A 15,288-nucleotide genomic window follows, 5' to 3' on the forward strand; every position below is an offset into this window, starting at 1 on the left:
CTTTCTCTATTTTGTCCATTCTGGACACGTCATATAAGTGGACTCACACACTCTGTTCTTTCATGTCTGGCTTCTTTCACTGAGCACGTTTTCAAGGTTCATCCCTGTGGCACCGAGTACCATATCTTTCTATGTGCCATATTCCACTGTATGGATATAACCATAGTTTATTTACCGATTGGTGGGTTGATGGATTTTTTAGGTTTTTTTCCTTCTACCTTTAGGCTACTGTGAACAATTCTATGGGAACATTCTATTAAATATGAATGTCTCTGGGTAAGTTTCTGTGTGAATATGTTTTCATTTCTCTTAGAATGTGTTTTCATATCTAAGAACAGAATGGCTGAGTCATGTGATAACACTGTCAAACTTTTGAAGAACTGCCAGACTATTTTGCAAAGCAGCTGCACCATCTTACATTCCCACTAGCCGTGTATCAGGATTCTAACGTCTCCACATCCTTGCCAACACCTGGGAAGCCTTCGACTACAAACGTCCTAAGGGGTGTGAAGCGCACGTGGCTACGGCTTTATGACTATGTGCTCTGGTTTTATAGTTTTGTGCTTTTTGATGCTGCACTGTCGGGGGAACGATCACTCTATTCCACCCACCTACAGGTCTGCATCTCACCCTACATATCCGACCAATTCATCAAGACCCAGCTTCAAGGCTACAGTTTCTTGGACCAGATGTGACGATCATCCCTAAACTCAATTCAAACGACCCTGAGCGTGACTTCGGTTTACGCTTCCTGCAGTTACAGGCTTTTTGGTCTACTGTGTCCTCTCTCTCCAAAAAGACTGTGGGCAGCTCAAGAAGTGGGAGAGGTCTCACATTTCTTAGTTTCCACTTAGGAAGGAGCCTGTCAAATCACTGATACTTTACAAAGGTTTGCTGATATGATTTAATCCAGGAGCTGAGGCTAGAATCAGGGGAGGCAAAAGTGAGAGAAAGGGCATTTGGGGTTATGAACAAGGGAGGAGCAGAAATAAAGTAATGGTCAGCCCACTTCTCACGGGGAGCTACAGGTTCTTACACAGAAGGCAGAATGCACGAGTTTGATGTTTCATGCTACTTGCGCCTTTTTACTCACTGGGAGTCTCCTTGTACTCTCAAGCCTGGTCTGAGGTCAACAAGGACAGGGACGGTGAACCAATCATCTTATTATTGTGTCTCCTCATCCTTTTCAGCACAAGACTCTGCAGGAACTCTCTCGGGATGGGGACGAAGGTCTGGATTTATCCCTTCGAGCTTTGACAGACTTCCCTCATATGCTCAAAACATCGCGAGTTGGAGAGACCCAGAGTGAGCCACGTCAAGAAAGAAAATCCAGTCCACAGTGAATCATGAGAAAGAATTGCTGAGTCCAAGGCCAACTGAGTCACTGCCACCGCAGGCTGGGAGTTGTTAATGTTAGCTTCTTGTACCCTTAATCACCCAGCTGTTGTGGAGGCTCAGATTCAAAGCACACTGTGTTAGACCACGGTGACTTGATCCACATAACAATCACTTCAGCAACTTACTGATGAGTCAGGAAGCACGCCACACAGTTGGCAGACGAATTGTAAAACGAGCGTTTAGTATTCAAAGTTGACAGTGAAGGCCCAGAACAAAAATACAGCAAAAACCATCCCTGCATCAGAGCAGTGAGTCTCCCTCTTTCCCTGCAGATTCTGCTGGGGCTTCTAATATGCCCCTCGAATCAATAGCAGAAACCCTGAGCTGCTGACAACAGAACTTATTCAAAAATAGCTCTCTCCCCTGAGCCACGTGTGCTGGCCTTATACTTCTTATACACGTTCATGAGCAAAAATTGCACAAGAATTTCAGCATTATTTTCTACACCCTGGGACTCGGTGGCTAGAACGATTATAAAGCTTAAGACCTTAAAGAAAACCCTTAATGAAGCAATTTTTTGTCCAACTTTAACATCCAAACCCCTTAATCATCAAATGCACTCCCCTCAGCAAGATCGTATCACCACCACCTTGGATGCCCACCCCTGTCCCTTCCCACTAATGGGCATGAACAAGGACCCAAACAAGTGAAATAACCTGAGAATAGAATAACCGTGTAGACAGCTTCAGCGCAGACAGAAGAATGGAGGCATTCAGTCAAGAGGATCTATAAGCTGGAGGCCAGAGGGTTCTCAAAGCTGTAGGGGAACCTCAAGAAGTCTGATAAAGAAAAGCTGTATGGCAGAAACCATGTAATCATCCTCCAATTAAAAATTAAAAAAGAAAAACCAACTTCTGATACATCTAAGTGCAACTAGCTAGGAGGGCAAAATGGGATGAAAACCAGTATCAAGGACATCCACGAGAGGACAAGTCTCAGGGAGCTGGCGGAACCTATAGCATGGTGGGACTTGTCAGAACCAGGCCACAGTCACCTTCCACTTTAGAAGCACAGGAAACCATCTGTAACGAGTGAGGATAGTCTTCTTCACGTGAAGCAAATGAGCACTCGGCCTAAGTGCTTCTCCCAAGACACCGAAGCCTGTCCAGACCCCAGGTCCCCTCCATTGTGCACACACTTGAGTGGGGCCACGCGCTGCGTCACACCACCCCTCACTCTTTCCCACACGTGACATGACCCTGAGCCACACTTCAGTCTGCAGAGTGTGCCTCGACGGCTTACCAAGCGAAGTGACTCCTGCTCATGCCCAGAACAGAGTATGTGGTCTTTCTATGACATTAGAGGGGTCAAAGGTCATGACCATTTTAGCTCCAGAAATGAAACAGCTGTAGATCATTCTACTTATTATATTGTTTTGTTCTCTGATCATTGCTTATACTGAATATGGTCATTGTGTTTCTATGAGGAAGCGGATCTCTTACGTACCGATCCACATTATAAACTAGGAAGGAAGCTTACAGAACAGCTTTTCCTCATGGAAACTTTCACTGGACTGAAAACTGTACTCTGACATCCACAGCAGCACAGACCATCTTAAATGGGATTCTCGCCTGCTCCTCTCTACGCAGCCCTGCTCCCCACAAAGCACTCCTGCTTTTCCTGCTAGCTCTGTAAGATGTTCTCTAGAGGGGACAAGAAAAGCTGAGCTGAAAGGATCCAGCATTTTCCTGTTAGCTGGAAAATGCATTTCCACCAAAACGTTGGTAAAACAATCTTTCCCTATGCTATACCTTGACGGTTCAAGAACAGCAGCGTGGTGGTAAAGTTTGTCTCAGCTTGGCTAGGCCACAGTTTCCAGACATTTGGCCAAACACTAGTCTGGATACTGCTATAAAGGTGTTTTGTTTTTGTTTTTTCTTTTGAGATGAAATTAACATTTACATCAGTAGACATTGAGAAAAGTAGATCACTCTTCATAATGTGGGTAGGCCTCATCCAATCAGTTCAAGGTCATAAGAGAAAAAACTCTGACATCCCCACCAAAGGGAATTCTGCCAGTAGACTGCCTTCAGACTCAAAATCGTGTATCATCTTTTCCCTGGATCTCCAATCTGCCAGACTAATCCTGCAGATTTTGGACATGCCAACCACCAACAGCTACACGAGCCAATTTCTTAAAATAAAAACCTCTCTCTTTACACACACACACACTCACAAACCCTGACTAATACGCTCACCTAGCCTACTTTCTGATGAAACAAACCTGTACCTATCTCTCTGAGTTAGAAAAAGAAGAGCAAAATGAGATCCGCTTAAGTGCCTAAACAGAACACCACTTTCAGGCTAAAAATCTGAAACCACTACGCATGACTGCTAATTTGAAGCTTCTATTTTTGCCCCAAATGCCTGGCATTTTAAGAAGTTGTCAGAGTCTTGGTTCTTTCAAAACAGAGCCTTCAGTGAGATCTGTAAAATGAATGGTGATGGTATAAAATGGATTCATCACACCTGGAGAAGAGGCGAGACGGCCAAAAGGAAGTCAAGGAGAGACAAGACACAAGGCATTAACTGTGCTGCTCATCAGCGTCTAAGAGTCACTGCTCTCCAAGCCTAGGCTCAGGTTCATAAGGATACGATGAAGACTTGAGGAAATGTGGTTAAGAAAAGAACCTGAGGTTGATTTGGTTTCCAAAACACTTCAAACCCAGAATCACCACTGAGAAAAAGCAGCCCAAGAAGGCGGACACTCCCCTTTCCACCCTCTGACGACCCAGGAGGACTTCTGGGCTAAGGTTATTCTTACCTGGCCATCTGCTTGTAGGCTTCCTCTGCCACAGCAAAGATGTGGGGGTCCATATCCCCCATGTTCTGGCCACTGTAGGCGTAGATGACATCTTGACCGTAGATTGGCAACTGATCATAAGGATTAATGGCAACAAGCACAATACCTGTGAATAGACGGTGTGGTCAGATTCTGATAGCATGACAGCCTCCTGACATGAGCTTTGCTTTAAAAACTTTTCATTTTGTATCAGAGTATAGCTGATTAACAATGTTGTGATAGTTTCATGTGAACTGCAAAGGGACTCAGCCATGCATATATGTGTGTTCATTCTCCCCCAACTTCCCCTCCCAACCAGGCTGCCACATAACATTGAGCGAAGTTCCATGTGCTATTCAGTAGGTCCTTGTTGGTTATCCATTTAAGACACAGCAGTGTGCACATGTTGATCCCAAATTCCCTAAATATCCCTTCCCTGCATCCTTCATCCTGACAGCCATAAGTTCATTCTCTAAGTCTGTGAGTCCTTTCTGGTTTGAAAGTTCATTTGTATCATTTCTTTTCAGACTCCACATATAAGGGATGTCATACGCTATTTCTCCTCCTCTGACTTTCTTCACTCAGTATGACCATCTCTAGGTCCGTTCGTGTCGCTGCAAATGGCATTACTTCATTCTTTTAAATGGATGAGTAATATTTCATTGTATATACTTACCACCTCTTCTTTATTCCTTCCTCTGTTGATGGACATTTAGGTTGCTTCCACGTCGTAAAAACTGTAAACAGTGCTGCAAAGGACACTGGGATGCATGTATCCTTTCCAATCATATTTTCCTCTGGATATAAGCCCAGGAGTGGGATTGCAGGGTTATACGGTAGCTCTGTTTTTAGTTCCTTTAAAAGAACCTCCATCTATTCTCCATAGCGGCTGTGCCAATTTATGTTCCCACCGACAGTGTAGGAGAGTTTCCTTCTCTCCACACCCTCTCCAGCATCTATCGTTTGGGGTTTTTGTCATGATCGCCATTCCGGCTGGTGTGAGGTGGTATCTCATCACAGTTTTGATTTGCATTTCTCTAATAATTAGCACTGTTGAACATCTTTTCATGTGCTTCTTGGCCATCTGTATGTCTTCTTTAGAGAAAAGTCTATTTAGGTCTTTTCATTTGTTGATTGGGTTGTTTGTTTTGATGCTGGTAAGCAACAAAAACTGTTTGTAAATTTTAGACACTAATCCCTGTCAGTCACATCACTGGCAAATATTTTCTCCTAATCTTTGGGTTGTCTTTTGTTTTGTTTACTGTTTCCTTTGGTATGCAAAAGCTTTTTCAGTTTAAGTAGGTCCCATTTGTTTATTTCTGTTTTTATTTCCATTATTCTGGGAGATGAATTGAAAAAGATATTGCTGTGATTTACATCTGAGAGTGTTCTGCCTATGTTTTCCTCTAGGAGTTTTATGTCTGGTCTCACATTTAGGTCTTTAATCCATTTTAAGCTTATTTTTGTGAGTGTGGTGTTAAAGAATAATTTAATTTTTACTTTTTTACATGTAGCTTTCCCAGTTTTTCCGGCACTCCTTGTTGAAGAGACTACTTTTCCATATTGTGTAGTCTTGTCTCCTTTGTCATAGATTAACTGACCATAGGTGCATGAGTTTATTTGTGGGCTTTCTGTCCTATTCCATTGATCTATATTTCTATTTTTGTGCTAGTTCCATACTGTTTTGAAGACTGAAGCTTTGTAGTATAGTCTGAAATCAGAAAGACTGATTCCTCCAGCTCCATTTTTCTTTCTTAAGATTGCCTTGGCTATTCTGGGTCTTTTGTGACTTCATACAAATTTTAAGATTTTTTGTTCTAGTTCTGTGAAAAATGCCATTAGTAATTTGATAGGGGTTGTAGATTGTCTTGGGCAGTATATTGACATGAGTTTTAAAGGTCCCTGTTCACCTACATGAAAACTAAAGAAAAGAAGATGAACAGGATGAGTCTTAACCAATCACTCAACTAAAACAAGATGTATCTGTGTTTATCAAGCACTCTGCTAGGCTCTAATGGAGGAAAGAAGGACAGGTCAGGCCTCTCTTCAAACACCCTGGAGCATGGAATAAGCACAGATGCGTGGGTATACACACAGACACATGCAGACACACAAACGCTCAACAAACTGAATTCATAAAATAGACACGCACTAACTGCTATCAGTTCAGTTCAGTTCAGTCGCTCATTCGTGTCCGACTCTTTGTGACCCCATGAATCGCAGCACGCCAGGCCTCCCTGTCCATCACCATCTCCCGGAGTTCACTCAGACTCACGTCCATCGAGTCCGTGATGCCATCCAGCCATCTCACCCTCTGTCGTCCCCTTCTCCTCCTGCCCCCAATCCCTCCCAGCATCAGAGTCTTTTCCAATGAGTCAACTCTTCGCATGAGGTGGCCAAAGTACTGGAGCTCCAGCTTTAGCATCATTCCTTCCAAAGAAATCCCAGGGCTGATCTCCTTCAGAATGGACTGGTTGGGTCTCCTTGCAGTCCAAGGGACTCTCAAGAGTCTTCTCCAACACCACAGTTCAAAAGCATCAATTCTTCGGCGCTCAGCCTTCTTCACAGTCCAACTCTCACATCCATACATGACCACAGGAAAAACCATAGCCTTGACTAGACGGACCTTAGTCAGCAAAGTAATGTCTTTGCTTTTGAATATGCTATCTAGGTTGGTCATAACTTTTTCTCCAAGGAGTAAGCGTCTTTTAATTTCATGGCTGCAGTCACCATCTGCAGTGATTTTAAAGTGCTATAGGATCAGAAAAAGATGATACTGAACCCTGCCAAGAGGTGTTAGGCTTAAAAAAAAATCTCAAAACTAAAATCTTTAAAAGGGACTGTTAAATTTCTCATTTGTATATGGGATGTCTTAACTAAAATACAAACAACTTGTGAATGGGAAATATGACTGCACATCTTAATGTCAAATCTTGGCTCAATTATTGTGTGTGACTTTGCCAATTCCTTAACTTCCGAGTGTCTTAGCTTCATGGACTGCAAAATGGGGATGATAATTGCATTCCCCTGGTTATCCTGAGGGTAAAATGATTCATAGAGAGCAATTCAGACCAGCATCTTGCATAGTAAGCACTGAGTGTCAGCTATTTTTTTTATTATCTCACATCATATTATACCATGTATTATCTTTCATCTCTCTACTTTTTCCATCCTGTGTTCCCAAAAGGACACAATGCAAAGATGGACTCAATAAATACACGTGGAATGAAGAGCTATCAAGTCCTTTAACCCTTCAGATCTTTTATAGAAGGACAAGGTAAACTGATATTTGAGAATGTGAAAAGAGTTAAAAAAAAATTCAATGCTGAAGATTAGACAAATGCATGCTTTTTTCTTTCACATAAAGAACATTCTGGATCTCAAGGGAACCATGGACACGTATAAAAAACGTGAACGTTTCCAGTCCTTTGGGGAAGAGAAGGCAGGAATGGGAAGAGTCGCTGCCAAGACAGGAGAGCTCTGCCACTGTGCTCCCTTTGGTTGTTTGAGAAGAAGCCCAGTCAAGAGGATGAGAGGATAAACTATAGACACATCTGATAGAGGACTGCTACCCAAAACATACAAGTGAAAAAAGTGAAAGTGAAAGTCACTCAGTCCTGTCCTACTCTGCGACCCCACGGACTATACAGTCCAGGGAATTCTAAATATACAAAGAACTCGTAAAATCTAACAATAAGGAAATGAACCATCTGATTAAAAAATGGGCAAAAGACCTAAACACACACCTCACCAAAGAAGATACAGAGATGGGAAACAAGCAGGGAAAGAAGATGCTCCACACCTAAGTCATTGGGGAAATGCCAGTTAAGACACCAGCAAGATAATACCACACCCCTATTAGCATAGCCAAAATCCGGTACACTGATAACACCAAATGTGGCGAGGATAAGGAGCAAAGCAAACTCTTATTTCACCACTGGTGGCAATGCAAAAGGGCACAGCCACTTTGGAAGTTTCTTATAAAACTAAACATAATCTTATCATATAATCAAATAATCATACTCATTGGTATTTATCCAAAGAAATAGAAAACATTCACACAAAAACTTGTACATGGATGTTTGTAACAGTTATATTCATAATTGCCAAACTCAGAAGTAACTAACATGGTCTCCAATAGGTGAATGGATAAACTATGGTACATTAAACAATGGAATATTCGTGTTATGATGGAATATTATGCAGCCATTAAAAAGAATGAAATAATGATATTTGCAGCAACATGGATGGACCTAGAAATTGTCATAGTAAGTGAAGTAGGTCAGACAAAGACAAATATGATATTGCTTATGAACAGAATCTGGAAAAAAGTATTCAAATGAACTTGTTGGTGAAATAGAGAACAAACTTAAGGTTACCAGGGGGTAAGGCTAGTGTAGGTAGTTAGGGAGTTTGGGATCAACATATACACACACTATAATCAAAATGGATAACCAACAAGGACCTACTGTATATATAGCACAGGTAATTCTGTTCAATATTATATAACAAACTAAATGGGAAAAGAAATTGAAAAGAATAGATACAGGTATATGTATAACTGATATAATTGGGGCTTCCCTGGTGGCTCAGATAGTAAAGCATCTGCCTGCAATGTGGGAGATCTGGGTTCAATCCCTGGGTCAGGAAGATCCCCTGGAGAAGGAAATGGCAACGCGCTCCAGTATTCTTGCCTGAAAATCCCATGGACGAAGGAGCTTGGTGGGTTACAGTCCATGGGGTCCCAAAAAGTCGGACACGACTGAGCAACTTCACATTCATATAACTGATATAACTGGGGCTTCCCTGGTGGCTCAGCTGGTAAAGAATCTTCCTGCAATGCAGGAGACCTGGGCTCGATCCCTGGGTTGGGAAGATCCCCTGGAGAAGGGAACAGCAACCCACTCCAGTATTCTGGCCTCAAGGACTCCATGGACTCTACAGTTCATGGGGTGGCAAAGAGGCAGACGCGACCGAATGACTTTCACAGTTTATATGTATAACTGTATCATTCTGTTGTATACCTGAAACTAATACAACACTGTTAATCATCTACACTCTGATATAAAATAAAAAGTTAAAAAAAAAGATCCAAGCCTGCCATACACTTGCAGCAGCGCACTCAGCAGAGGCCTGAGCCAGGACCCTGGGATGGATTCACTGCCTTCCTACTGACTCCAGGGCTGCGCCTGAGCCAGCAAGCCACACGGTGTGGCCCACTTCTTCCCTGGTTGAGCTTTAACACCAATCCTTCCAAAGAGATGTACGGCAGCCTAACTAAGCCACGTTCACTGACTGCAAACTTTCAAGTGAGAGGTACTTATTAATATAAGTGAGACTGAAAGTAGGATTCTTAACCATTGGAGTTTAACACGTAAAGTCTACAGATTGGAACCACTTTCAAACACACACAGCCAACAGATACCCCCTACTTACCACAGTAAGTGTAGATATGGTTGGACTCGAGGAAGCGGACCTTTAAATTATGCAAAACTGCAGGCTCATGGAGATAGCTAAGGGCAGTTAGGTCATTTTCTCCCACCAGGATATCTGGATTCCGCAGGAAGGGCAGTTGGTTGTTTTGGACATCGACGGGGTACTCCTGAACCTAAGGAAAGGCAAGCGACAGACACAAAAAGGCACAGTGATGAACCTTCTCGCCTGTATTCAATGCTCGGCCTTGTCGGCTAGGCCCACTACCCCATCATGACCACAAATGAAGATAAATGTTTTAAAGCAAGCAAGTTGAACAAAAATACCTGTGTTGCTATAAGAGACCAGTCTAGGTAGAAAATTTGCAGAAAACATAATCCCAGTATATCAAGTGGATGGCGTGAGAAATTCAGGAAGCACAGGTAGATTCAATAAGGTGTTCTTCTGCTTCTCCATGCAGGAATGCTTACTGAGGCTTCAATTCCATTGCAATAGGAGTGCTGGTCTTTCTCCTATGCAGGAAAGCTGCTTTGGTCTGCCCCATTTAATGCTGGTGCTTCTTTACCCTTTCTCCCATCATCCAGCTCATTCTCTTTGTTTATTATCTTACAGCTAGCCAAGTGCTCTCCATGAATTTCATTCGAGTTGTTCACATGTTTTTTCCCCAACCTAACTGCAAGCTATTTTAGGGCAGTAACTAAACTTTGATCTAAAGTATAATAAGACTTTGATGGGTGTGTGTGGGGGGGGGGATGTGGGTGTGTGTGTGTGTGGGGTGTGTGTGTGATTAGGCATGTGTGATTACACATCTGAAGGTCAAATCTCAAATGCAAGGTGCCATCCTTGTACTCTTAGCATACACAATACTGTGTGTGCTCAGTCGGTCAAGCATGTCTGACTCTTTGTGACCCTATGGACTGTAGCCCGCCAGGCTCCTCTGTCCATGGGATTCTCCAGGCAAGAATACTGGAGTGGGTTGCCATTTCCTTCTCCAGGGCATCTTTCTGACCCAGGGATCGAACTGGAGTCTCCTGAATCGAAGGCAGATTCTTTACCAACTGAGCTATGAGGGAAGCCTATACACAGCACTTGGTACATAAAAATTCAAAATACGTTTAGGGACAGGATGTTCAACTGGTTACATGTACACATGTAATCAATACAAAGATGTAATTAATAAAAGGAAGTGTTCTTTAACATTTAAACAGGAGGAACTTGGCTGCTGCTTACCGTGTTTTATCAGAGTGTTAAGTTTCTTATGGTTTTCTTAAAAATAATCTGAGACCTTGTAAAAAGAGTTTTCTCAACACGGCTTATTTTCAGGAGCTCTTGGGTGGGGTTCAGGAATATCAATTGTTAAAACTCCCCATGTAATTCTGATACAGGTGGTCTATGAATCACATGTTAAGAACCACTAGTCTTTATAACTCTTTCAGGAAAGTCTATAGACATAGCCTCAATTACTGGGATAAGAGTTAATTTCTAAAAGAATATGAATATCAGTGCTCTCTCCTGTCCTACTTTGAGACTTGTACTGCTGCTGCTGCTGCTGCTGCTAAGTCGGTTAGTCGTGTCCGACTCTGTGCGACCCCACAGATGGCAGCCCACCAGGCTCCCCCGTCCCTGGGATTCTCCAGGCAAGAGTACTGGAGTGGGTTGCCATTTCCTTCTCCGATGCATGAAAGTGAAAAGTGAAAGTGAAGTCGCTCAGTTGTGTCTGACTCTTAGCGATCCCATGGACTGCAGCCCACCAGGCTCCTCCGTCCATGGGATTTTCCAGGCAAGAGTACTGGAGTGGATTGCCATTGCAACTACCAGATACTAAGGTACATTATTAAACCTACTATGATATTGGCTTAAATTAAAGTACTAATGGTGTTAAAAGAAGCAGATAAATGAAACATAACACCAGATCCAGAAATAAATGCAAGCACGTATGGGTAAAATTTATTCATAACATTAAAATAGCAAATAAATGGATAAAAGGGATTTTTCAGTAGTAGGAGGTAAACTTGTAGCCGTTTAGGAAAAAAAATGAGTCAAGGTTCCATTCTTCCCCATATTAAATAGATGTTAGATGGGAAAAAAATAAAAATTAAAATCAAAAAGAAACATAAAACCAATAAGAAAATGTGGGTAAATCTTCACAAATGCTTTGAAAGAAAATACCTTTGAAGGATAATACAAAAGCCAGAACAATGAAGGAAACTATTCATTAATTTGACTACAATCTAAAACTTTAAAACCATCATAAAACACACCATAGGCTAGGCTAAGTCGCTTCAGTCATATCCCACTCTCTGCAAACCTATGGACCATAGCCCACCAGGTTCCTCTGTCCATGGGGTTCTCCCAGCAAGAATCCTGGAGAGGGCTGCCATGCCCGCCTCCAGGGGATCTTCCCAACCAGGGACCCAACCCACATCTGCTATGGCTCTTGCACTGGTGGGCAGGTTCTCTACCACTAGCATCACCTGGGAAGTGCTTTAAAAACACACCATGTGCATCGAAAATTGAGAGAAGGGGACAGTTATTCTGCATTATTGAAGGAACCGACATTCTTAATAATCGAAGAGATAGAAGTTAAAAAGAAAACCAATACTCCAACAGAAAATTGTGCACAGAATACAAGTCACGAAGAATTACTAATGGATAATATGTTAAAAACTATTCAGCTTTTCACCATTAATGAGAGAGAGGGAAATAAAAGATTATTTACAGCCATTATCCATCAACTAAGCAAAGGTATAAAAACTGACAGGACCCCAACCAGGAAGGGTGTGGACAAAAGGGTTCAGACTGATTTAACCTTTCTGGAGGGCAGCTGGCAACACTTTATCAGAATTTTTCATAAATATTCTTCCTTGCCACCAGGAGACAATCTTATAAATGATCAAAGATATCAACTCCCAAAGCTATAAATATGAAAGTAAAGCACAACACAGACCTATATTTACAGTCAGGCAGCTGCCAGAGCATTCTGCTACATCTAACAAAAGGCACGTTATCGAATGAAATCTGTAATAGGATTCCACTGATTTTAAACTATATATTAAAGTCTATCTGGAGAAGAAAATGGCAACCCACTCCAGTATTCTTGCCTAGGGAATCCCACGGACAGAGGAGTCTGGCGGGCTACAGTCCATGGGGCTGCAAAGAGTTGGACACGACTGAGTAAATAACGAAGTCTAGCTGGAATAATATCCTCACAAAATAACAATGGTTATCTGTGTTAGGTTTTCTTTGGACAGTTTCTTGTTATTGGATTTTTTAAAAAATTTGTTTTTTTTTTTGCTTCAGATCTTTTTATTTTTTAATTTAAATTTATTTATTTAATTGAAGGATAATTATTTTACAATATTGTATTGGTTTTGCCATACATCAACATGAACCCGCCACGGGTGTACATGTGTTTCCCATCCTGAACCCCCCTCCCATCTCCTCCCCGTACCATCCCTCTGGGTCATCCCAGTACACCAGCCCCAAGCATCCTGTATCCTGCATTGAACCTAGAAGTTTATTTTTTAATTGAAGGATAATTGCTTTACAGAACTGTGTTGTTGTTCGTGTTTCAGTCACTCTATGACCAACCTAGTTCAGTTCAGTTCAGTCACTCGGTCATGTCCTATTCTTTGCGACCCCATGGACTGCAGCACGCCAGGCCTCCCTGTCCATCACCAACACTGGGAGCTTGCTCAGACTCATGTCCATTGAGTTGGTGATGCCATCCAGCCATCTCATCCCCTGTCGACCCCTTCTCCTCCTGCCACAAATCCCTCCCAGCATCAGAGTCTTTTCCAATGAGTCAACTCTTCGCATAAGATGGCCAAAGTATTGGAGTTTCAGCTTTAGCATCAAACCTTCCCAAGAATGGACTGGTTGGATCTCCTGGCAGTCCAAGGGACTCTCAAGAGTCTTCTTCAACACCAAAGTTCAAAATCATCAATTCTTCGGCACTCAGCTTTCTTCACAGTCCAACTCTCACATCCATACATGACCACTGGAAAAACCATAGCCTTGACTAGACAGACCTTTGTTGGCAAAGTAATGTCCCTGCTTTTGAATATGCTGTCTAGATTGGTTGTAACTTTCCTTCCAAGGAGTAAGCATCTTTTAATTTCATGGCTGCAATCACCATCTGCAGTGATTTTGGAGCCCCCAAAAATAAAAGTCTGACACTGTTTCCACTGTTTCCCCATCTAGTTCCCATGAAGTGATGGGACCAGATGCCATGATCCTCATTTTCTGAATGTTGAGCTTTAAACCAACTGTTTCACTCTCCTCTTTCACTTTCATCAAGAGGCTTTTTAGTTCCTCTTCACTTTCTACCATAAGGGTGGTGTCATCTGCATATCTGAGGTAATTGATATTTCTCCTGGCAATCTTGATTCCAGCTTGTGCTTCTTCCAGCCCAGCGTTTCTCATGTTGTACTCTACATAGTAAGTTAAATAAGCAGGGTGACAATATACAGCCTTGATGTACTCCTTTTCCTATTTGGAACCAGTCTGTGTGAAAAGAAGAGAAGCAAAAAGCAAAGGAGAAAAGGAAAGATATAAGCATCTGAATGCAGAGTTCCAGAGAATAGCAAGGAGAGATAAGAAAGCCTTCCTCAGCGATCAGTGCAAAGAAATAGAGGAAAACAACAGAATGGGAAAGACTAGAGATCTCGTCAAGAAAATTAGAGATACCAAGGGAACATTTCATGCAAAAATGGGCTCGATAAAGGACAGAAATGGTATGGATCTAACAGAAGCAGAAGATATTAAGAAGAGGTGGCAAGAATACACAGAAGAACTGTACAAAAAAAGATCTTCATGACCCAGATAATCATGATGGTATGATCACTCACCAAGAGCCAGACATCCTGGAATGTGAAGTCAAGTGGGTCTTAGAAAGCATCACTACGAACAAAGCTAGTGGAGGTGATGGAATTCCAGTTGAGCTATTTCAAATCCTGAAAGATGATGCTGAGAAAGTGCTGCACTCAATATGCCAGCAAATTTGGAAAACTCAGCAGTGGCCACAGGACTGGAAAAGGTCAGTTTTCATTCCAATCCCAAAGAAAGGCAATGCGAAAGAATGCTCAAACTAAGTAATGCTCAAAATTCTCCAAGCCAGGCTTCAGCAATATGTGAACCATGCATGAACTTCCAGATGTTCAAGCTGGTTTTCGAAATGGCAGAGGAACCAGAGATCAAATTGCCAACATCCGCTGGATCATGGAAAAAGCAAGAGAGTTCTAGAAAGACATCTATTTCTGCTTTCTTGACTATGCCAAAGTCTTTGACTGTGTGGATCACAATAAACTGTGGAAAATTCTGAAAGAGATGGGAATACCAGACTACCTGACCTGCCTCTTGAGAAACCTATATGCAGGTCAGGAAGCAACAGTTAGAACTGGACATGGAACAACAGACTGGTTCCAAATAGGAAAAGGAGTATGTCAAGGCTGTATATTGTCACCCTGCTTATTTAACATGGTTTTACTAGAAATCAAAGGGTTTATGACATGATCAGAGACAATTAACTTTTGGCACAAGAAAAGACTTGAGCTTTTGGAGGTAAAGAGGAGACTGAATTTTAACACCTTTTCCAAGATTAAAGCTCAGTCACCCACTTAGACTGGACTTTCTCCTCTCAAGGCCAGGAGCTAGGAATCAGGAACACATGGGGC

General features: G+C 42.2%; 1 protein-coding gene across 3 annotated transcripts in view; it reads right to left on the reverse strand.

Moving 5' to 3' along the window:
- The window catches only part of MYO5B (myosin VB), a 340,666-nt gene that overhangs the window by 172,637 nt on the left and 152,741 nt on the right, over positions 1-15,288 (reverse strand). For 2 of the 3 annotated variants that reach the window (XM_018039563.1, XM_018039562.1), the window contains exons 3-4: positions 9,617-9,788; positions 4,163-4,307 (exon numbers count right to left, since the gene is read on the reverse strand). In XM_018039563.1, coding sequence (XP_017895052.1) covers positions 4,163-4,307; positions 9,617-9,788 — 317 coding nt within the window. Of the gene's footprint in view, positions 1-4,162; positions 4,308-9,616; positions 9,789-15,288 lie in introns of those variants that run through there. The other variant, XM_018039564.1, reaches the window with a different exon arrangement.

Source organism: Capra hircus, chromosome 24, assembly GCF_001704415.2.
Source record: "Capra hircus breed San Clemente chromosome 24, ASM170441v1, whole genome shotgun sequence".
Lineage (NCBI taxonomy): Eukaryota > Metazoa > Chordata > Mammalia > Artiodactyla > Bovidae > Capra > Capra hircus.